The following is a 15,460-nucleotide window of genomic DNA, read 5'->3' on the forward strand; positions in this document are numbered from 1 at the left end:
GTTATTTTGTTTTTTACATAATAATGTAGATAACCTAATAATTATCCTTATTGCTGTTTTAGAGGAGCGGTGCTTCAAAGGATAGTCGCAGAATCCTGTCAGAATCTGCAGATTATACAGTATAAATAAAATGTTCACGTTTTTCCAATGTTGTCTTCCCAACAGTTTCACTGACATCTACGCTGGATGGCCAGGAAGCGTTCGCGATGTCTTATTGGGTGCTTCTCCGGAGCTGATAATTGGCGTCTGTCTTGTGTCGGTGACGTAAAAGACGGATTTAATGCGACATGACTATTCTAAGACATCGGATATGTATCGGATTCAGTACCACATACAAAAGTGACCCAGATCGGATTTGAAAATATTGGATTTGTGTCGTTCACACTGTCATACCATGATCTGATATGGGTTGCATAGGGTCAAAAAAAATCGGATTTGATGCGCTTTCGCCTGCAGTGTGAACGTAGCCTTAGACAAACTAGCCTGTTCACATTTTCAGAGCTCAAGTTCGCATTTTTGTTACTATGTGACCTGCAAGTCTCTCACATGGGACAGAAGTGGCAGGACTAATCAAATAGTTGCAGGCCAGGACAGAAAGCTGTGGGTGGGTCCCTGCTCGTCTGGACCACCACTGTAGTCTGTCTTGCTGATGGTTACACAGGGCTTCCTCATCTGAATCTGTAGCGCATTTTCTAACCCCCTATGTTCTACCACTGACAGTGGTCTCCAGTCCAGACCAATCCATTTTGCGAGAGAATTTGCAACTTTGTCCGATGTTGACTTATTAATTTCCTCTGGTTTCTGGTCCTGAAGCCAGCCATTTCATCAAGTTTGGTCACTTTTTGTTGATACTCAAACTGCTAGCATAATCGGTATACCATGAAATCATGCATTGACAAAAGTTTTCCTTTGTAATGCAAAGTGCATTTAGATGCTTTACTTTTTTTCAAACTAATTAATCGAAAATAGCACGTTAAACCCCCACCCCTAGTTATTTTGTATATATCGCTTGGTGTTAGGGTATTCTCTGTCTGGGATAACTTTGGATTCCAGTTCCCATTTAAGTCATGGAAAAGGCAGCACTAGCTAGCTATGGTAGAATGACCTGCTAGCAAGACTACTAGTTGCCATAACTACCTATTTTTCAACATGACTTTTTATAGCTGTGAGCTAGAGCTGGGCGATAGAACGATAACGATATGTATCGCGATATAACTTTTACTCGATAGAGAAATTAAGCTATCGCGATAGACCTCTTAAAAAAAAAAAAAAGACCAGCCAATCCAAATTAAGTAGCGCAGAGCCGAACCAATCACAGCCGCAGCGTCACGTCGCGTGACTTGTAACGTACAGCACAAGTGCCAAGCCGCATGTGTGTTTGTTTGGGAAGCAGCCAGCGGGTAATGGAGGAAATGAGTGTGCCGACTAGAAAAATCAACCGAGCGTGACCGAAGAGAAAACAGATAATGGTTCCAACGCCGGAGAGATTGTCGAACGGAAGAGCCATAGAAGTTCCGTAGTGTGAAGGTATTTCGGCTATTTCAAGTCTGACAAAAAACAGAGTAGCGTGCACTGTAAATTGTGCCGAAAGCAAGTCTGGAAATACAATGAACTGGTGCATGCGTCACACTGTGCGCCACGTTATTGTTTCGGTGAAATGAATTTCTACAATACTGTTAATTCTACTCTCTGCAGTGTTTAAATGCTTACATATACACACAGTTACTGTCCCTCCACACATATGACTCGGTTCTGCTTCTATGCCCCAGCTTTGTTTACTTTTTCCCACCGAGGCTTCTAGACTTCTGATTGGCCAACATTTCTGCACGGTTAGGAATCTAGCGCCACCTGCTGCTTTGGCATGTTCATAGCAGCGTTTTCCTTCATTTCTGCCTTTATGTGTGGACGGGATTATTTTTTAAAACGAAAACGGAAAATCTCCGTTTTCAAAAATACCCGTGTACGTGTGGACGTAGCTTCAGTCTCTGACTGGAAGCGCTAATTCGTCATTCGGCTTTTGTCAGACTAAAGTAACTGTTAAAACTGTTTGAAAAGCTAAGCTATACAACAAGGAGAGATTGAGAATTTCCTTTTAGTTCTCAGTTTATTTGATATTGACAAAAGTTAGTCAGTTTTGTCTGTTCTTCTGTAACACAAACTAAGATTTATTTTTAGAATTAATATTTTGTTTCTAAGTGGAATTGACAATTTAGTCTGTTTTGTTTGTTCTATTTTGAAACTTAAACGCTTTAGCGGCTGCCTTTTGTGTAGTTTGCAATATTTGCCTTTATTTATCTGAAAAAGTCTCATGTTCCTTAAGTACATCTACCCTGTTGAACTTATTATGGGAAATAAATATTTAAATAAAAACAAGCTGCTGATTATTTCACATTTTACTTGTGAGCAACGGCACATTTAAATCTTACAAATATAGTTATTTGGCTTATATCGTGATAGATATCGTTATCGCCTGAAATGAAAAAAACATATCGTGATATGAAGAAATCTCATATCGCCCAGCTCTACTGTGAGCACAAAAGCAATAACGTTGGTTTAAAAAAAAAAAAAGGTAATTTATAGCCCTTGTTACTCTAGCCTCATGCACAGACTAAGGTACTAGCAAAATTTATATTAACTGATATGTTTGATTTTTTTTTCAGAAGTAACCATAGTTGATGTATTATGTTATCTTCTAGATTATTAAATAAATGCAAACTGCTGTTTGTAGTTGTTGTTTTTCAGTGCTTAAATGTTGGTGATGCCACAGAGACCAAAGTAAAACAGTGTATCAAAAGCCCACTTCTGTCAAACGTGTCAGTGTCGTGTGATAGTTTTTCCTCCGTAGGTGTCCATGTCAAGCTCTGAGGAAAATGAAGTTGGAACTTTAATATACCAATGGATGGTCTCAGAGTTCAGTGGTAATCCTTTGCCTCACCCCACTCAGTCTGTAGAAACACATATGGATTGACAGTGCTTTAGGCGTCATCCATTGTTTTGCCTTCAATTAGCTGGATTGAATCTCCTCCATCAATTAGCCGACGTCTTGAGTTCCACTGTTCTTTTCACTCAGCGAGAGCGGTTCATCTCTTTTCACCTGAATCCCAGTGACACCTCGCCCTCTTTTTGTTGTCATGGGCTGCTGTAGCAGCTAAGGTGTCATGCCAGCTAAAAAGAAAAGTGTCTTCATCCAAACAGTATCACGCTTCTCTCCCAAGGGATCAATAGCACCTTCTTTGTATGCCAACTGGCTCAATAATTCATGATGCCAATTTAAAAATGCAATGAAGTAGCTGTCACTTAGCACACTCTCTCTGCTCTGGCCCTTGGAGATGATCCCGCACGAAAGGCCATGCTTCCTGTCAGTGACTCAGTTTTTCTGTGTAACTTGAGCATAGGCTTCGCACCTCTACTGCAAGCTTCTTCTTGCTGGTTCACGCCTGGCTCTGTGGTGCGTAGTTACCACTCGGTTATTCGATCCCTGTCCTTGCTGGTTTCCTTTTTACGGCTCCATGATTAGCCCTATAGTGTGTCAGACTCTCCGTTTGACACCTCAGGTTGGGTATCTGCCTGTACTAGGTTTTTCTTTGTGAGGACACATTTCTTCCATTGTCTTACAATGCTCAGCAGGTAGAGAAAGGCCCAAAATTTCCCAGTGGAATTTAATTGTAATAAAATGATTGCATAGTTTTATGCAATACAATGCATACAATTAAAAAGATGCTATTTTGTGATGTACACATATTTTAAAACTGACTTTATGACTACAGCTGTTTTCATTATTTAATAATTGGATAATTGGGGATAGGCAATAATCTAATTAATTTCAAAATTTAAGTGAAAAGGAGATATAATCTTTGCAGATGATTTTTTTTTTCCATTGTCCTAGTCAATTATTCGCTTTATTATAATACTTGATACAAAAGCGAGCATACATGGGAGTGCTTTTCCTTTTGATGATTTACAGATTAGGACAACCTGTAGCAAATACAGCATTCATGCTTTGTTGCAAACGGGTGTGGTGCACAAGTTTGCTTCTCTTGATTTCAGTAATTGGTTAATTTTCCGTCAAACATACAACCATTTAAAATAAAATTTCTTGGTGTAATGTTTCGCTTCATCAATCAAATGGCACACAAAAGTCACAAAGAGTTGCTGACATCTGGATTGAGTCCAGAGGACATGGGTCACTGTAACAAGAACTAATGAATTTTTAACTTGATTCTGAAGCGATAGGGAGAAAAACCCTTACGAAGAACATAGATGCACACAGATATTTTGCCCTAGATATTTATTATTATTATTATTATTCACTAATAATGATTTAAAAAGTGAAAATACTTTTTTTTGGCACTTTATATAGTTGGGTGGAAACCAACATTTCCCTTTTAGTGCTTGGCAGTAGTGGAGTCGAAAAAATCTTTCAACAGGAAGAAACCACAAAGAGTGGGTTTCTACCTAGACTGGTGTAGAGGAGAGAAAAAACGTTTTTATATTTTGAAGTGTGGTTTTAAGTTAGGTGATTTCTACAGTTTAAAGTTTTTATCCTAACAGGTAAAATGATGCTATTTGTAAATGTATTCTTATTTGTGTTTATTTTATTTGCTGTTAACATCACATATTGGGGTGGCTGTAGCTCAGAGGAATGAGCAGGTCATCCTGAGCAGGTTTGATCCCAGGCTGCTCCAGTCTGTAAGCCCATGTATTCTTGGACAAGATACTGAACCCTAAGTTGCTCTCTGATCCAATTATTCATGTATGAATACTAGATAGTATTTAGGTGTAGAAAAAATGCTCGTATGGGTGGGTGAGGCATGTTGTATAAAGCGGTGTGGTGTGAGTCTACATAAGAGCCAGCCCATCTACCATTTTAAAACCAATCGTGCATTTTTCATCACTGAAGAGAAAGTTTTGTTTTCATTGGCTCACTATTTTTGAAAGTAGTGACATTCATTTGTGACAAAGGGCATGCCAATATGCCAGGAAAGACTCTCTTGAATCAAAGTCCATTATCGGCTTCTGACACAGTCTACTGCGTTTTTTTTTGTGCTGCCTCCTGGTAATTTCCCACACATCTCACTCAGGGAATGTGGTAGCTGGTTGAGCAATCTGCAGCATCTGAAGACCTGTGATGAACACTCTCGGGGATATTTGCTACATACGTCACATTTGTTCACTGCCCTATAAATAGTTGCTTAGTTTACATGTTGGGCTTTTAGCGGTCACTGTTACCCAGAACTGTCTCACTGAGACAGTAAAGCTCTTATCGTAGAAGGAATGTACAAAATGTGGGTAAACGGGAAACAAGGAACGGCGAAGATAAATAATAATTAGCGAGTTTTCTTCAGTTTTCTGCTTTTCGTTATTTGGTTTTTGATCAAATATTTGTTCAGTTTATTTGTTATTCACTATGCAGCAGCACTTTTGTGGAACAGCGAGAAAGAACCCAGTTTACTGAGAAAACCACCTTCTCCATAACCTCAAACCATCTCTTGGAGAAGAGTATTCCTATCATGAAACAATAAAAGATGTCACATTTAATTCTATGGTTCACTGAACTATTCTCTGCTTCTGAGAACCTGAGGATGAGCCAGATGAGCTTTTAGTTTTGGTAGAAGCTGATTTTTCTGCCAAGTACATACTAAAGCACTCTTTAATGATTTCCAGGCTTGTTCAAATTGGTAAAACATGTCAGCATCACTTGTAACATATGTTGAAATGCAGTAGATTGCTCAATCACATTCTAAGCAGTCAAGCTCATCAAAGCAACACATTCTCAGCTGAGCTCAGAACACTGTTTATTCACAGCATTTGCGTGCTTAGTGTTTTGGACTCCTTCCTCCATCTTAACTTTGTGAACTCTTTCTCGCCTTAAAATTTCCTCTGGTGTTTTCTCATGTTAAAATGGCCCACTTACAGGATATTTTGTCTGCATTTCCCAGGAATTTTTCAAATTAATATCACATGTCTGATGAGTAAAATATTGAAATTTTATTAGTTTTCCTTAGCATGGAAGTTGGAATGAATATCCATATTTAATGTCTGACTTGAAGTTATGAACTAGCAATGACCTAACGTCTGAGCCTCTGGTTAATTCATCTAGTGTTCACTAAAGCCTCGTCAGAAATGGTCTCATTGGAACGGTAGCCTTCAATAAGCTATTTTTATGGAGGTGAAAAGGCTGAAGTATGCCAAAGTATACAAGAACTAGATTGAAAATCAGTGGCAGCAGGTATTATGAATGGGAGAATATGAAATTTTCATCAGTTCAGCAGTGAGTGCCTACACTCACTGTTGTCCAAACACAACACCAGTGCAGTAAAAGTGTACCAGGGTAGAACAAGAAACAATTGAACACTCAGTCATGGATTGGCCTCTCCAGAGGCATTACTGAACAGAACAGAAGGCAGCCAACATCCAAAGAAGAGCAATGAATGTCCCTCAAGAAGCCCGGAGAACTATTACCGAAAACTTTGATGTTAAACTCAAATTTCATGTTTGATATACTATAGTTATGATTCTATACTTTCCTCTACTCTCATTACTTACAGGCAATGAGCGATAGGCCATTCATCCAGAAGCTGTTTCGACCAGTTTCACCTGAAGGCAATGCATACACCCTTGGTGACCTGCTAAAGGAAATGTACCCAGCTGCTATAACAAATGATGGTAAGTGGTACACACAGGCAAGTTCGAAGTGAGGGAGTGGGTGAAATGTTGTGTCTTCACTTTTTTTTTTTTTTTTTTTTTTTTTTTTTTTTTTTGTAGTCAGCAGCGGAGTCACATTTGCATCTCCTTAATAACAGATAATGGCAATGCCATCAGGAATAATACAAGCATAACATCACTAACATAAACATACAAGACTGTAATGCTGACATCGCCACCAGTTAACACAAGAAGTAACAGAATGTGTTATCTTTGGTTTTCTTATCAAATGTGGGTCATGCCATATTCCAGAAGTGAGAGGAGAAAAGAATGGATCCCTTCTTCTTCTTCTTCTTCTTTTTTTTTATGCTGCTACATGAGAAATGTCTGAGATTCATTCTCAGAGATAATAAGGTAATATAACCATGAGATGGTCTCGGTGAAGAAAAACGGTGGTAGTTGCCAGAAAATGTGAATAGATATGGGGATGGGTAGATAAAGAGTTGTGAGTCATTAAGGCTATATTCACACTGCAGGTCTTAATGCTCAATTCCAATTTTTTGATCAAATTGATTTTTTTGTGTGTGTGGTTCTTCACACTACAAAATAAAATGTGACAGCAAACACGCTCTAGTGTGAACGGTTCACGGCCCTCAAAGCAGCCTGCATGCGCAAAAGAAGACACACAACGCGCTCTGCTTACGGAAGTAAAAGTGGCGGCTACAGAGCTAGTAGGTGTTGTTGCAGCCGTCTAACAAATTTTGCACAGTCAAAACCGACAGAATTTTGACAAATTAATTAGAGAAAGAAGAACACTGAGAAAAAAGAGAGCCCGTGTTTTAACAATGGGCTTGTTTGGAGCATGGGCTGCTACCAGAGGTATATATGGACACAGAGTCGTTTAGCTTGAATGGAATTGTCTCCCCATATGCCTCGCTCCGTCTCCGGTTTCCGCTGCCATGCTTTCTCGTTTGTCTTCTCCGGCACTGATAATTGGCGTCTGTCTTGTGTCAGTGACGTAAAAGACGGATTTATTGCGACATGACCATTCAAACAGCAGTCGCTTTCTAAAACGTCAGATATGTATCGGATTCAGTGACCCCGCTCGGATTTCAAAGTATCGGATTTGGGCTGTTCAAACTGTCATACCATGATCGGATACGGGTCGAATAGGGTCAAAAAGTCGGATTTGATGCGCTTTCACATGCAGTGTGAACGTAGCCTAAGAGGCAAAGTCATGTGACATAAAGTCTTGAGGTGAGCTGTAATCTTAATAAAAGAAGGGGGGGGGGGGATGTTTGGTACAAATGACAACACCTGTTTCTCACTATCAACTCTAAAAATGTATGATTTTTACAGTGGGTTTTCAGTAAAATAATTTATTTTTATTTTATGTTTTTTAAAAAGAACATATTCTGCCATTTAACAATAACTTTTCACAGGAAAGTGTGCAATGAGCTAACGGAAACGTTTCTCTTCTTGTACACATTTAAGAGTCATGCTGAAAGACGTCTTTCATTTCCCACAGCAGAATTTCTTCATCTCTAGAAAAAACTGAAATGTATTGTTGAAATTAGACTTCTTTTTTATATTAGAATATACCAGGGATTCAGTGTGTCGTTGAACCTCTTAACACTGACAGAAAGGGTCATTTTCACTGGTCTAGTCCACTTGAGATCAAAGTGGGCTATATTTGGGCCACGATGTAAAATGAGTTTGAATGCCTGTGTTGCCTGTGTTACAGTTTTAAGAATAAGGAGAGAAATGGATCAATATGCTGAGATTTACTTACTTTATGTCCAGGTTTTGGGGCAGTAATCTGAGATGTCTGCTAAGGCCACAATATGATATTTTGAGCTCTGGAACCTAAAGATAATGGCTATGTTCTGTAAAGTGACCACTTGGGGAAAAAGTTACAAACAACATGTTTATCCTTTTTTTTAATTATTATTATTATTATTATTATTATTATTTTTTTTTAAATAAAGTGAACTGAAAGAGCAATGCCAGTTGCATATACATAAAATGACACCTAGTGTGGTATAAAGGCTTTGTTCACCTGTGGCATACACAGTTTACTTGCAGCTGTGATGGAGGCATGGAAATAATGAAAGAAGAGATAAGAGGAGAGGAGGAGAAAGAGAGCAGCAGCAGTCTAAACAGGCAGTGTCTGCGCAGGAGGAGAGAGGAAGTAGATAAGGACACAATAGTGTGTTAGGACAGAGGACCCACAGGAAACTCACCTGCATGAAAGAGACAAAACCATTAACAGCCCCCCTTCTCCCTCTGTCTGCCTAACTGTCTATTTAACATTCACTCTCTTTCTGTCTCGCCCTGATTGTTTACATTTAGGGCTTTCCGCAAGGATATAGAGCAGTCATTGAAGAAAACTAGCCAGCTAGGGACGTGTAGGTCCCCCAAAATAAAAACATGACTATAAAAGTAAAAATCTGGCCAATATGTTCACATGCACCTATTACTTTTTGTTAAGTTCTCTCTTTCTCTTATATTTAAAATAACTAAACTACGGACGACAAGCGACTGTTTTTACTTTGTTGTTAGCAACAGTGACGGTAAACCCAGCGTTTGCCGTCCACTTATTTTCTACATAAACCTTTCACAATAAAGCTGAAGATCCTGTTGAGGTTTTTCAAAATAAACTGAAATGATGACAAACAGAAGGACCAGTCAAAACAAATCAAGGACCTTATTTCTAAACGACGGGCTACCTCTGACATGGACATGGTTTGGTTCTGAAAAGTGGGACATGGACAGAAAAGAGCCGTCAGGTGCTCAAAATAAACCTTAGACTCAAATGTTAGAACAGGCTCTTTCCAGCAGCATGCCGTGTAATAAATACTCACAAAGAAAATGGTGGCTGTTACAACTTACGTCTAAAAATGCAGTTTCATGTAGGGCTGTGCGATATGACCAAAATCTCATATCCTGATATAAGACATCTATCGTCCCAATAACGATATAAATCACAAAAATTTAACATTTTCTGTAAATTCAGTGAATCTCGGGCAGCTCGACTTGTGTGAAGTGTTTCCAGTTCGGCGTCATGTAGCTGGAGTCGAGTGTTTTAACCGATGCATGAAACTACATTTTTAGACATAAGTTGTAACGGCCGCCGTTTTCTTTGTGAGTATTTATTACACGGCATGCTGCGGGGAAAAGCCTGTTCTAACGTTTGAGTCTAAGGTTTATTTTTTAGCACCTGACGGCTCTTTTTTTTTCTTCTCATCAGTAAATACTCTGCATACTCTTTCACGTGATTCAGTTTATTTTGAAAAGTCTCAACAGGATCTTGAGCTTTATTGTGAAAGGTTTATGTGGAAAATAAACAAGCGGACATGCGATGGTTTTACCGTCGTTGTTGCTAACGACAACGCATAAAAACAGGCGCTTGTCCGCCTGTAGTGTGGTTATATTAAATATAAGAGAAAGAGAGAACTTTAACAAATTAATATAGCCACTGCAGTGACCATCAAAACCATGAAAAAATATTGCCGTAAACAGTTTATTTTGCGACACCACGAAACAAAAGATAGTTTTAAATGAAACGATGAAAAACGACATTTTTATATTGTCATCCGATATACATCGTTATATCGAACAGCCCTAGTTTCATGCATCGGTCAAAACACTCGACTCCAGGTAGACGACGCCCAGCTGCAAACACTTCACTCAAGTTGAGTTGCCTGAGATTCACAGAATTTACAGAAAATGTAACATTTTTTACAATAGCACTAAAAAGCTTGATTATTATCATATTTTAAATCTCCTAAAGTATGTAATTAGTTTTATTTCGGCACCAAGCCACTGCAAGATTTGCTTGTATCAAAGTAACCCAAGATGTTAGATTTTTTTCCAATTCTATACAACAAATAACACAGCACACAAAACACATCTTTTGCAGCTAGTACACTCAAAAATAATTCAAATAAAACAATAGAGTAGTGCTTTTTAGTATATGTCGACAAAAATGGTGCGAAGGGTTTAGGGTGTGATGCCGGCTTCTTCACTGTTTTGGTTTACCCTCACCCCTCTATAGCCTCAAAGCCCATTTGAACAAAGCCTTTAACATCCATTGTACATTACCCACTTATCAGTAAATGGGAAAACTCAAAGCACAAGATATTTACTTTAAGAGTTGGTTAAGCCCAAAAGCAGACTTAAAAGTAAGTAAATATTGGAGATAGAGAGGTAGCGCCCTACCTGCTACAGAGCATAGCCATTAACTTTACGTTCCAGAGCCAAAAATATGGTGTTGGGGCCTTAGCAGCAATATGGTAAAATATATTGTTTGGAGCACCCAGCATGGACAGGAATTGAAATCACTATATCAGAGGAACAGCATAAGTGGAGCAGTTTGGAGACAAAGTAAGAGAGGCAGGGCTGAGACCGTTTGAACTTGTATAGAGGATGGAAGAATGTATAAAGTAAAGGATGCTGAATATGGAGCTGCCAGGCATTAGGAATAGAAAAATGCCACAGAGAAGATTTGTTGATGCAGAGAACCAGTGAAGGAGAACATGTTAGTTGGTGGAGCATGCTAGGGACAGGCTGCTATGGGTACAGATGATCTGCTGCAACAACCCCTAAAGTCAGCGGCCAGAATCATGAGTTGTATGAGTTCTTAGAGTTTTAAGATTGGATAGTGTTGTAGTGTAGCTGTAGGGTAGCGCACTGCGTTTCTGTGGCAGATTATGAATTGTAACAGAGAATGACAAAAGTGGATGGTGTGCACTTGTCATTTGTTGTCTAACAGAGTCTCTGGATTACCAAGAAATTCTCCTGACCTAGTATTAATAACTAAAGCTTTAAGTGAAAAAGTAATTCAGAAATCATAATCTGTCCTTGTACAGTGCGTGTCTTTTGTGTTGTCATAGTTTCACAGCCTTTAGAGGCTTGAAACTCGGCAAGTACAATGTCTTTGGTTTCAGTGAAATCCAGCCAAGACGCGGCATCTCTGTACTGCACCGTAACAGCTGTCATAGTTTCCGTCACAGTTTAAGAAAGTTGTTAGAAGTTCATTTTATATGCATTGTAGTCATTGCCATATTTTAAGGTTTGCTTTTTTGACTGTTTGAAGAATGGAAGTAGTGGCAGATAAATCTTCTTCCTTGTTCTGCTTTGCTTTTTGTTTTTCTGTCTGTATAGTTTTCCTGATCTAAGGCTCATTTTTCCTCTTTGATCATCTATCTCTATCTCAGGTGTAGTCTTCATCTTCCCTGTCTGCTTTCGATGTCTTTCATGTCTTTGACGTTAAATCTGCTTTTCTTTGCTCTCCTCCCTCCCAGAGGGGTCCGCCAGCCTGCCTTCTTGATCAAGGTGAAAGTGGCCTTTTGTCTCTTGTCGTTTGTTTGGTTTCCACGTCTTCCTTGGCTGCTAGATGAGTTGGGTGATAGCCAGGGATTATGGCGGCATGTTTGGATTAGTGAGACCGGGACTTGTGTTCAGCGACTGGGTGGGGTGGTGATGTTTGGGGGGAGGGGGTTTGCTGGTACTATTCTTGAAGAGTTCAGAGAACCTTTCTCTTTTTATGCCGGCACTCGAACAAAAAGAAAATCTGGGGTGCTCTACATCTGTGTGATCTTTCAAACATCAAATAACAAGGGTTTTTCAAACAAACTCCTCCTCTGTTATGTCTGAGAGAGGATTGGTGCTGACCCTGCTAGGATCCAGAAACCAGTTGTAGCAAACAAATGGAGGTGGCTTGAATTAAGACATACAAAGAGGGGATTCCCAAATCATTCTCTGTGGTGGCCGAAAAGCCTGATTTGCCGTTAGGCTTTCGTTCCCTCCACACTGCGGGAAACAAACCCAAAGCAACATTTTCCTGTAAGCAGCGGTCAACACTGACGTGTGCTGAAGCTGTCTCATCTATTTAGGTTTTTTTTTTTCTTTTTTTGCTACCAGGTGTGTTACTGAGCAAGCTTTTGTTAGGAATTTAGCTTAGATTTGCCACAGAAATCACAGCCTGAAGGGTGACGCTGCCCACACATGACATGTGTTTGACAGACAGTTCTTGTAAGCGAAGTTGCAGGTTTTTATCGGAGGCGAGCACAATCATGAAAAACCCTTGCATTGATTATTGTCCATGAATAATCGTAGGAAAACCCCTACCTCATCATAGCCCCCACAGCCCCACCCTGACCAACCCCCCTCTTATTTGAGTGACAAATCCACACAGCGATCTCTCAGCGCACCCTCTTTCCTCCTCCCACGTTCACCCATTTCAGTAACATATTTGGTACAGCCCACTCACTATTGGCAGGCTTCCCCATACGGTTCGGCTTGGTTCGGAGGCTCGAGGGGAAGTGTAGGTTTCAGTGGCTGTTTTGATACAGCAGATATAGTGGGTTATGGTTCATGTGCGGGGGCGTCTGAGATGTGCACCAGACAGGGGAATTCAGAATGGCTTGAAAGCCTGCTTGATGACTCTTTCTATTGTTGATTAAAATGTGGTCAGCTGAGATCTTCTGCTTTCTAATTCTATCCGTACAGCTTTACTGTAAAAGACTGCGATGCATGTGAATGTTTTGATAAAAATTTCTATTGCCTTGTACACCTTAAGCAAATGGAAACATGAATGCACTGCTTGTGCTGGTAGGATCGGTGATGTTAAAATTTTGTCATGTACAAGGTTTTTCCACATCCTTAAAGAGTCTTAAATATGCATTTATGAATAAGAGGAGCTAACAAAATACTGTATTATTATAAATGTTTATTACATTTTCAGAGTAAATTTTCAGCACACAATGCTGCTATTTGCACCCCCTGTATAGATATATATCATTCATTTTGCATTGAGACCATGTTTTTGTTTGCCTAATTCTTTCAGACTGTTTTTGTCTAGTCTTCACAAGGTGTTAAAAAGACATAGCTCAGATGAAAAACACATGAACAAAATATTGCATCTTGTCATTATTTATTTAATTAAAAAAATCAAGACAAAATGCACAAGCACTTTGTGAAAGAAAATAGGCACATACCATGATTCAGTTACTTGTAAAACCACTTTTAGCAGTAATAACTTGATGTAAGCCTCATTATATATTATATAGTAATATAGCCTAAAAATTACAGCACTATATTTAAACGAAATTGATAATAGTATTTCTGACAATATGGACGTTTTGGACGTGATGTCACGGGCACCATATTGGATGTGATAAGTGGTAGCGATCATATCCTGTCACTCAGAAAGTTTACATAGAAATTATGACTACTTCTTTTTTTCTGCCTCACAATCTCCCTATATTCTGCATCAAGAAAGAGGGTTTTTTAATCACTTTTCTGTTTCAGTCTCACTCATGAACTGAAGTTTGGGTTCTAACATAAGAAATCCTATATGAACATATTTAATTAAATTTTGATATTATCACAATAAGTTATCGTCAGCAGATAAGTCATGCGACCCTCCCATCTTTGGACAGCTGACTGTTGATGGCTAATCAACAACATAACTCTACAAGGTAACATCATGTCAGCTAGCATTAGATTCTAGTGTCTTAAAAGTTTTAACTACTTTCCCTTTGATCAGCATTTTGATTACGTCACATCATTAGATAGTTTATTTGTTAAGTGCAAGTCTGCTCATGATAGAGCCACGTCAAAAATAAAAAGTTCCTGTGTTAATCGTGAATAGGGGTGAACTATTCACGGATAACACGGGTAAACTAACAGCAGCACTTACTGACAGAAAATTATGGCTATCTTTAACAAGTTACTGTTGTAACAAGTATTATTGTTGTTAATCACAAATGAGCTATGTTGACAGTTTTAAAGGATAATGCACAGATGTATCAATATCAAAATGGAATAAAAATCAGGTAAATACCCAAGCAGTGACCGGGGTCCACTTGACCCAGTAACTACATTCCAGGCAGAGTCCAGTGGCTGGGGTTTGTTGCCCATCTTCACACAAAATACTGATAAGCATTCACGTTTTTGTGGGCCTTTACATCTTGTTCAATAAAATGTAAGGGGTTGTTGATAATATAATGATATAAATCGTGTGACATTAAGACTGGGAGAATGTCAGGGCTACGCTTCACAGCATGGGTAAACGCACTCAGAGGGTGAAAGTTAACATCCATCTTCACCCCTCCCACATAACGAGGAAGATGCTAGTCAATAATGTGTTTTACTTTCTCTGAAATAACATATACACTTGTTTTTTTACTCATGGTTGCCATAGTTTATCTTATCTACATAATGTTTAGTAGGTTTCTCACTATGTTTCAAGAGTATTACACATCCTAAATAGCCGACCTCTATGTCGGGGGGTGGACAGTGAACATTGTAAAATGAATGGCAATTTCCACCCATCCTTTCCAGTTTTACTGTCAATGATGACGCAATTCAAAGTGTGAATTTTTTACCACAAGGTGCCACCACCAGCAGCAGCAGCATTATGGTGCAATAGACACTGCAACTTCAAGTGTAAAAGTATAAAATAACACTTTAGTTTTACCAGCCTGTGTAGGATTTTCATATAATTAAAAACACAAAACAACAACAATAACTCTTGCACACTGACTCACGTACTGGTCCTGCTGCCCTTCAAATGTATTAGCAGTAAATGATGCAAGAGTTGCACTGTTTTTTCTTTTAGCAAACCTGCCATGCATTCAGGTGTGAATGAGTAATTTGCCACATAATAAAATTGAAACTGGAATGTTGTAACTTGAATTGAGCTCTTTAATCAGCTGCTTTTCTACCGTGTAATTTCGTGATTAATTTCCAGCTACAGTTTGTTCTTACTGTCATATGAAGTGATAATTTATGAGCTCTCCAGTAATGG

General features: G+C 39.0%; 1 protein-coding gene across 2 annotated transcripts in view; it reads left to right on the top strand.

Annotated features, from left to right (window-relative positions):
• atg5 (ATG5 autophagy related 5 homolog (S. cerevisiae)) overlaps positions 1 to 15,460 on the top strand; it is a 49,203-nt gene that overhangs the window by 19,920 nt on the left and 13,823 nt on the right. For both annotated transcript variants that reach the window (XM_085365850.1, XM_085365851.1), the window contains exon 7: positions 6,549 to 6,666. In XM_085365850.1, the coding sequence (XP_085221976.1) occupies positions 6,549 to 6,666 (118 nt within the window). The remainder of the gene's footprint in view (positions 1 to 6,548; positions 6,667 to 15,460) is intronic.

Source organism: Diplotaxodon limnothrissa, linkage group LG11 (assembly GCF_057381915.1).
Source record: "Diplotaxodon limnothrissa isolate DT_005_m linkage group LG11, D_limnothrissa_male_GT1.1, whole genome shotgun sequence".
Taxonomy (NCBI): domain Eukaryota; kingdom Metazoa; phylum Chordata; class Actinopteri; order Cichliformes; family Cichlidae; genus Diplotaxodon; species Diplotaxodon limnothrissa.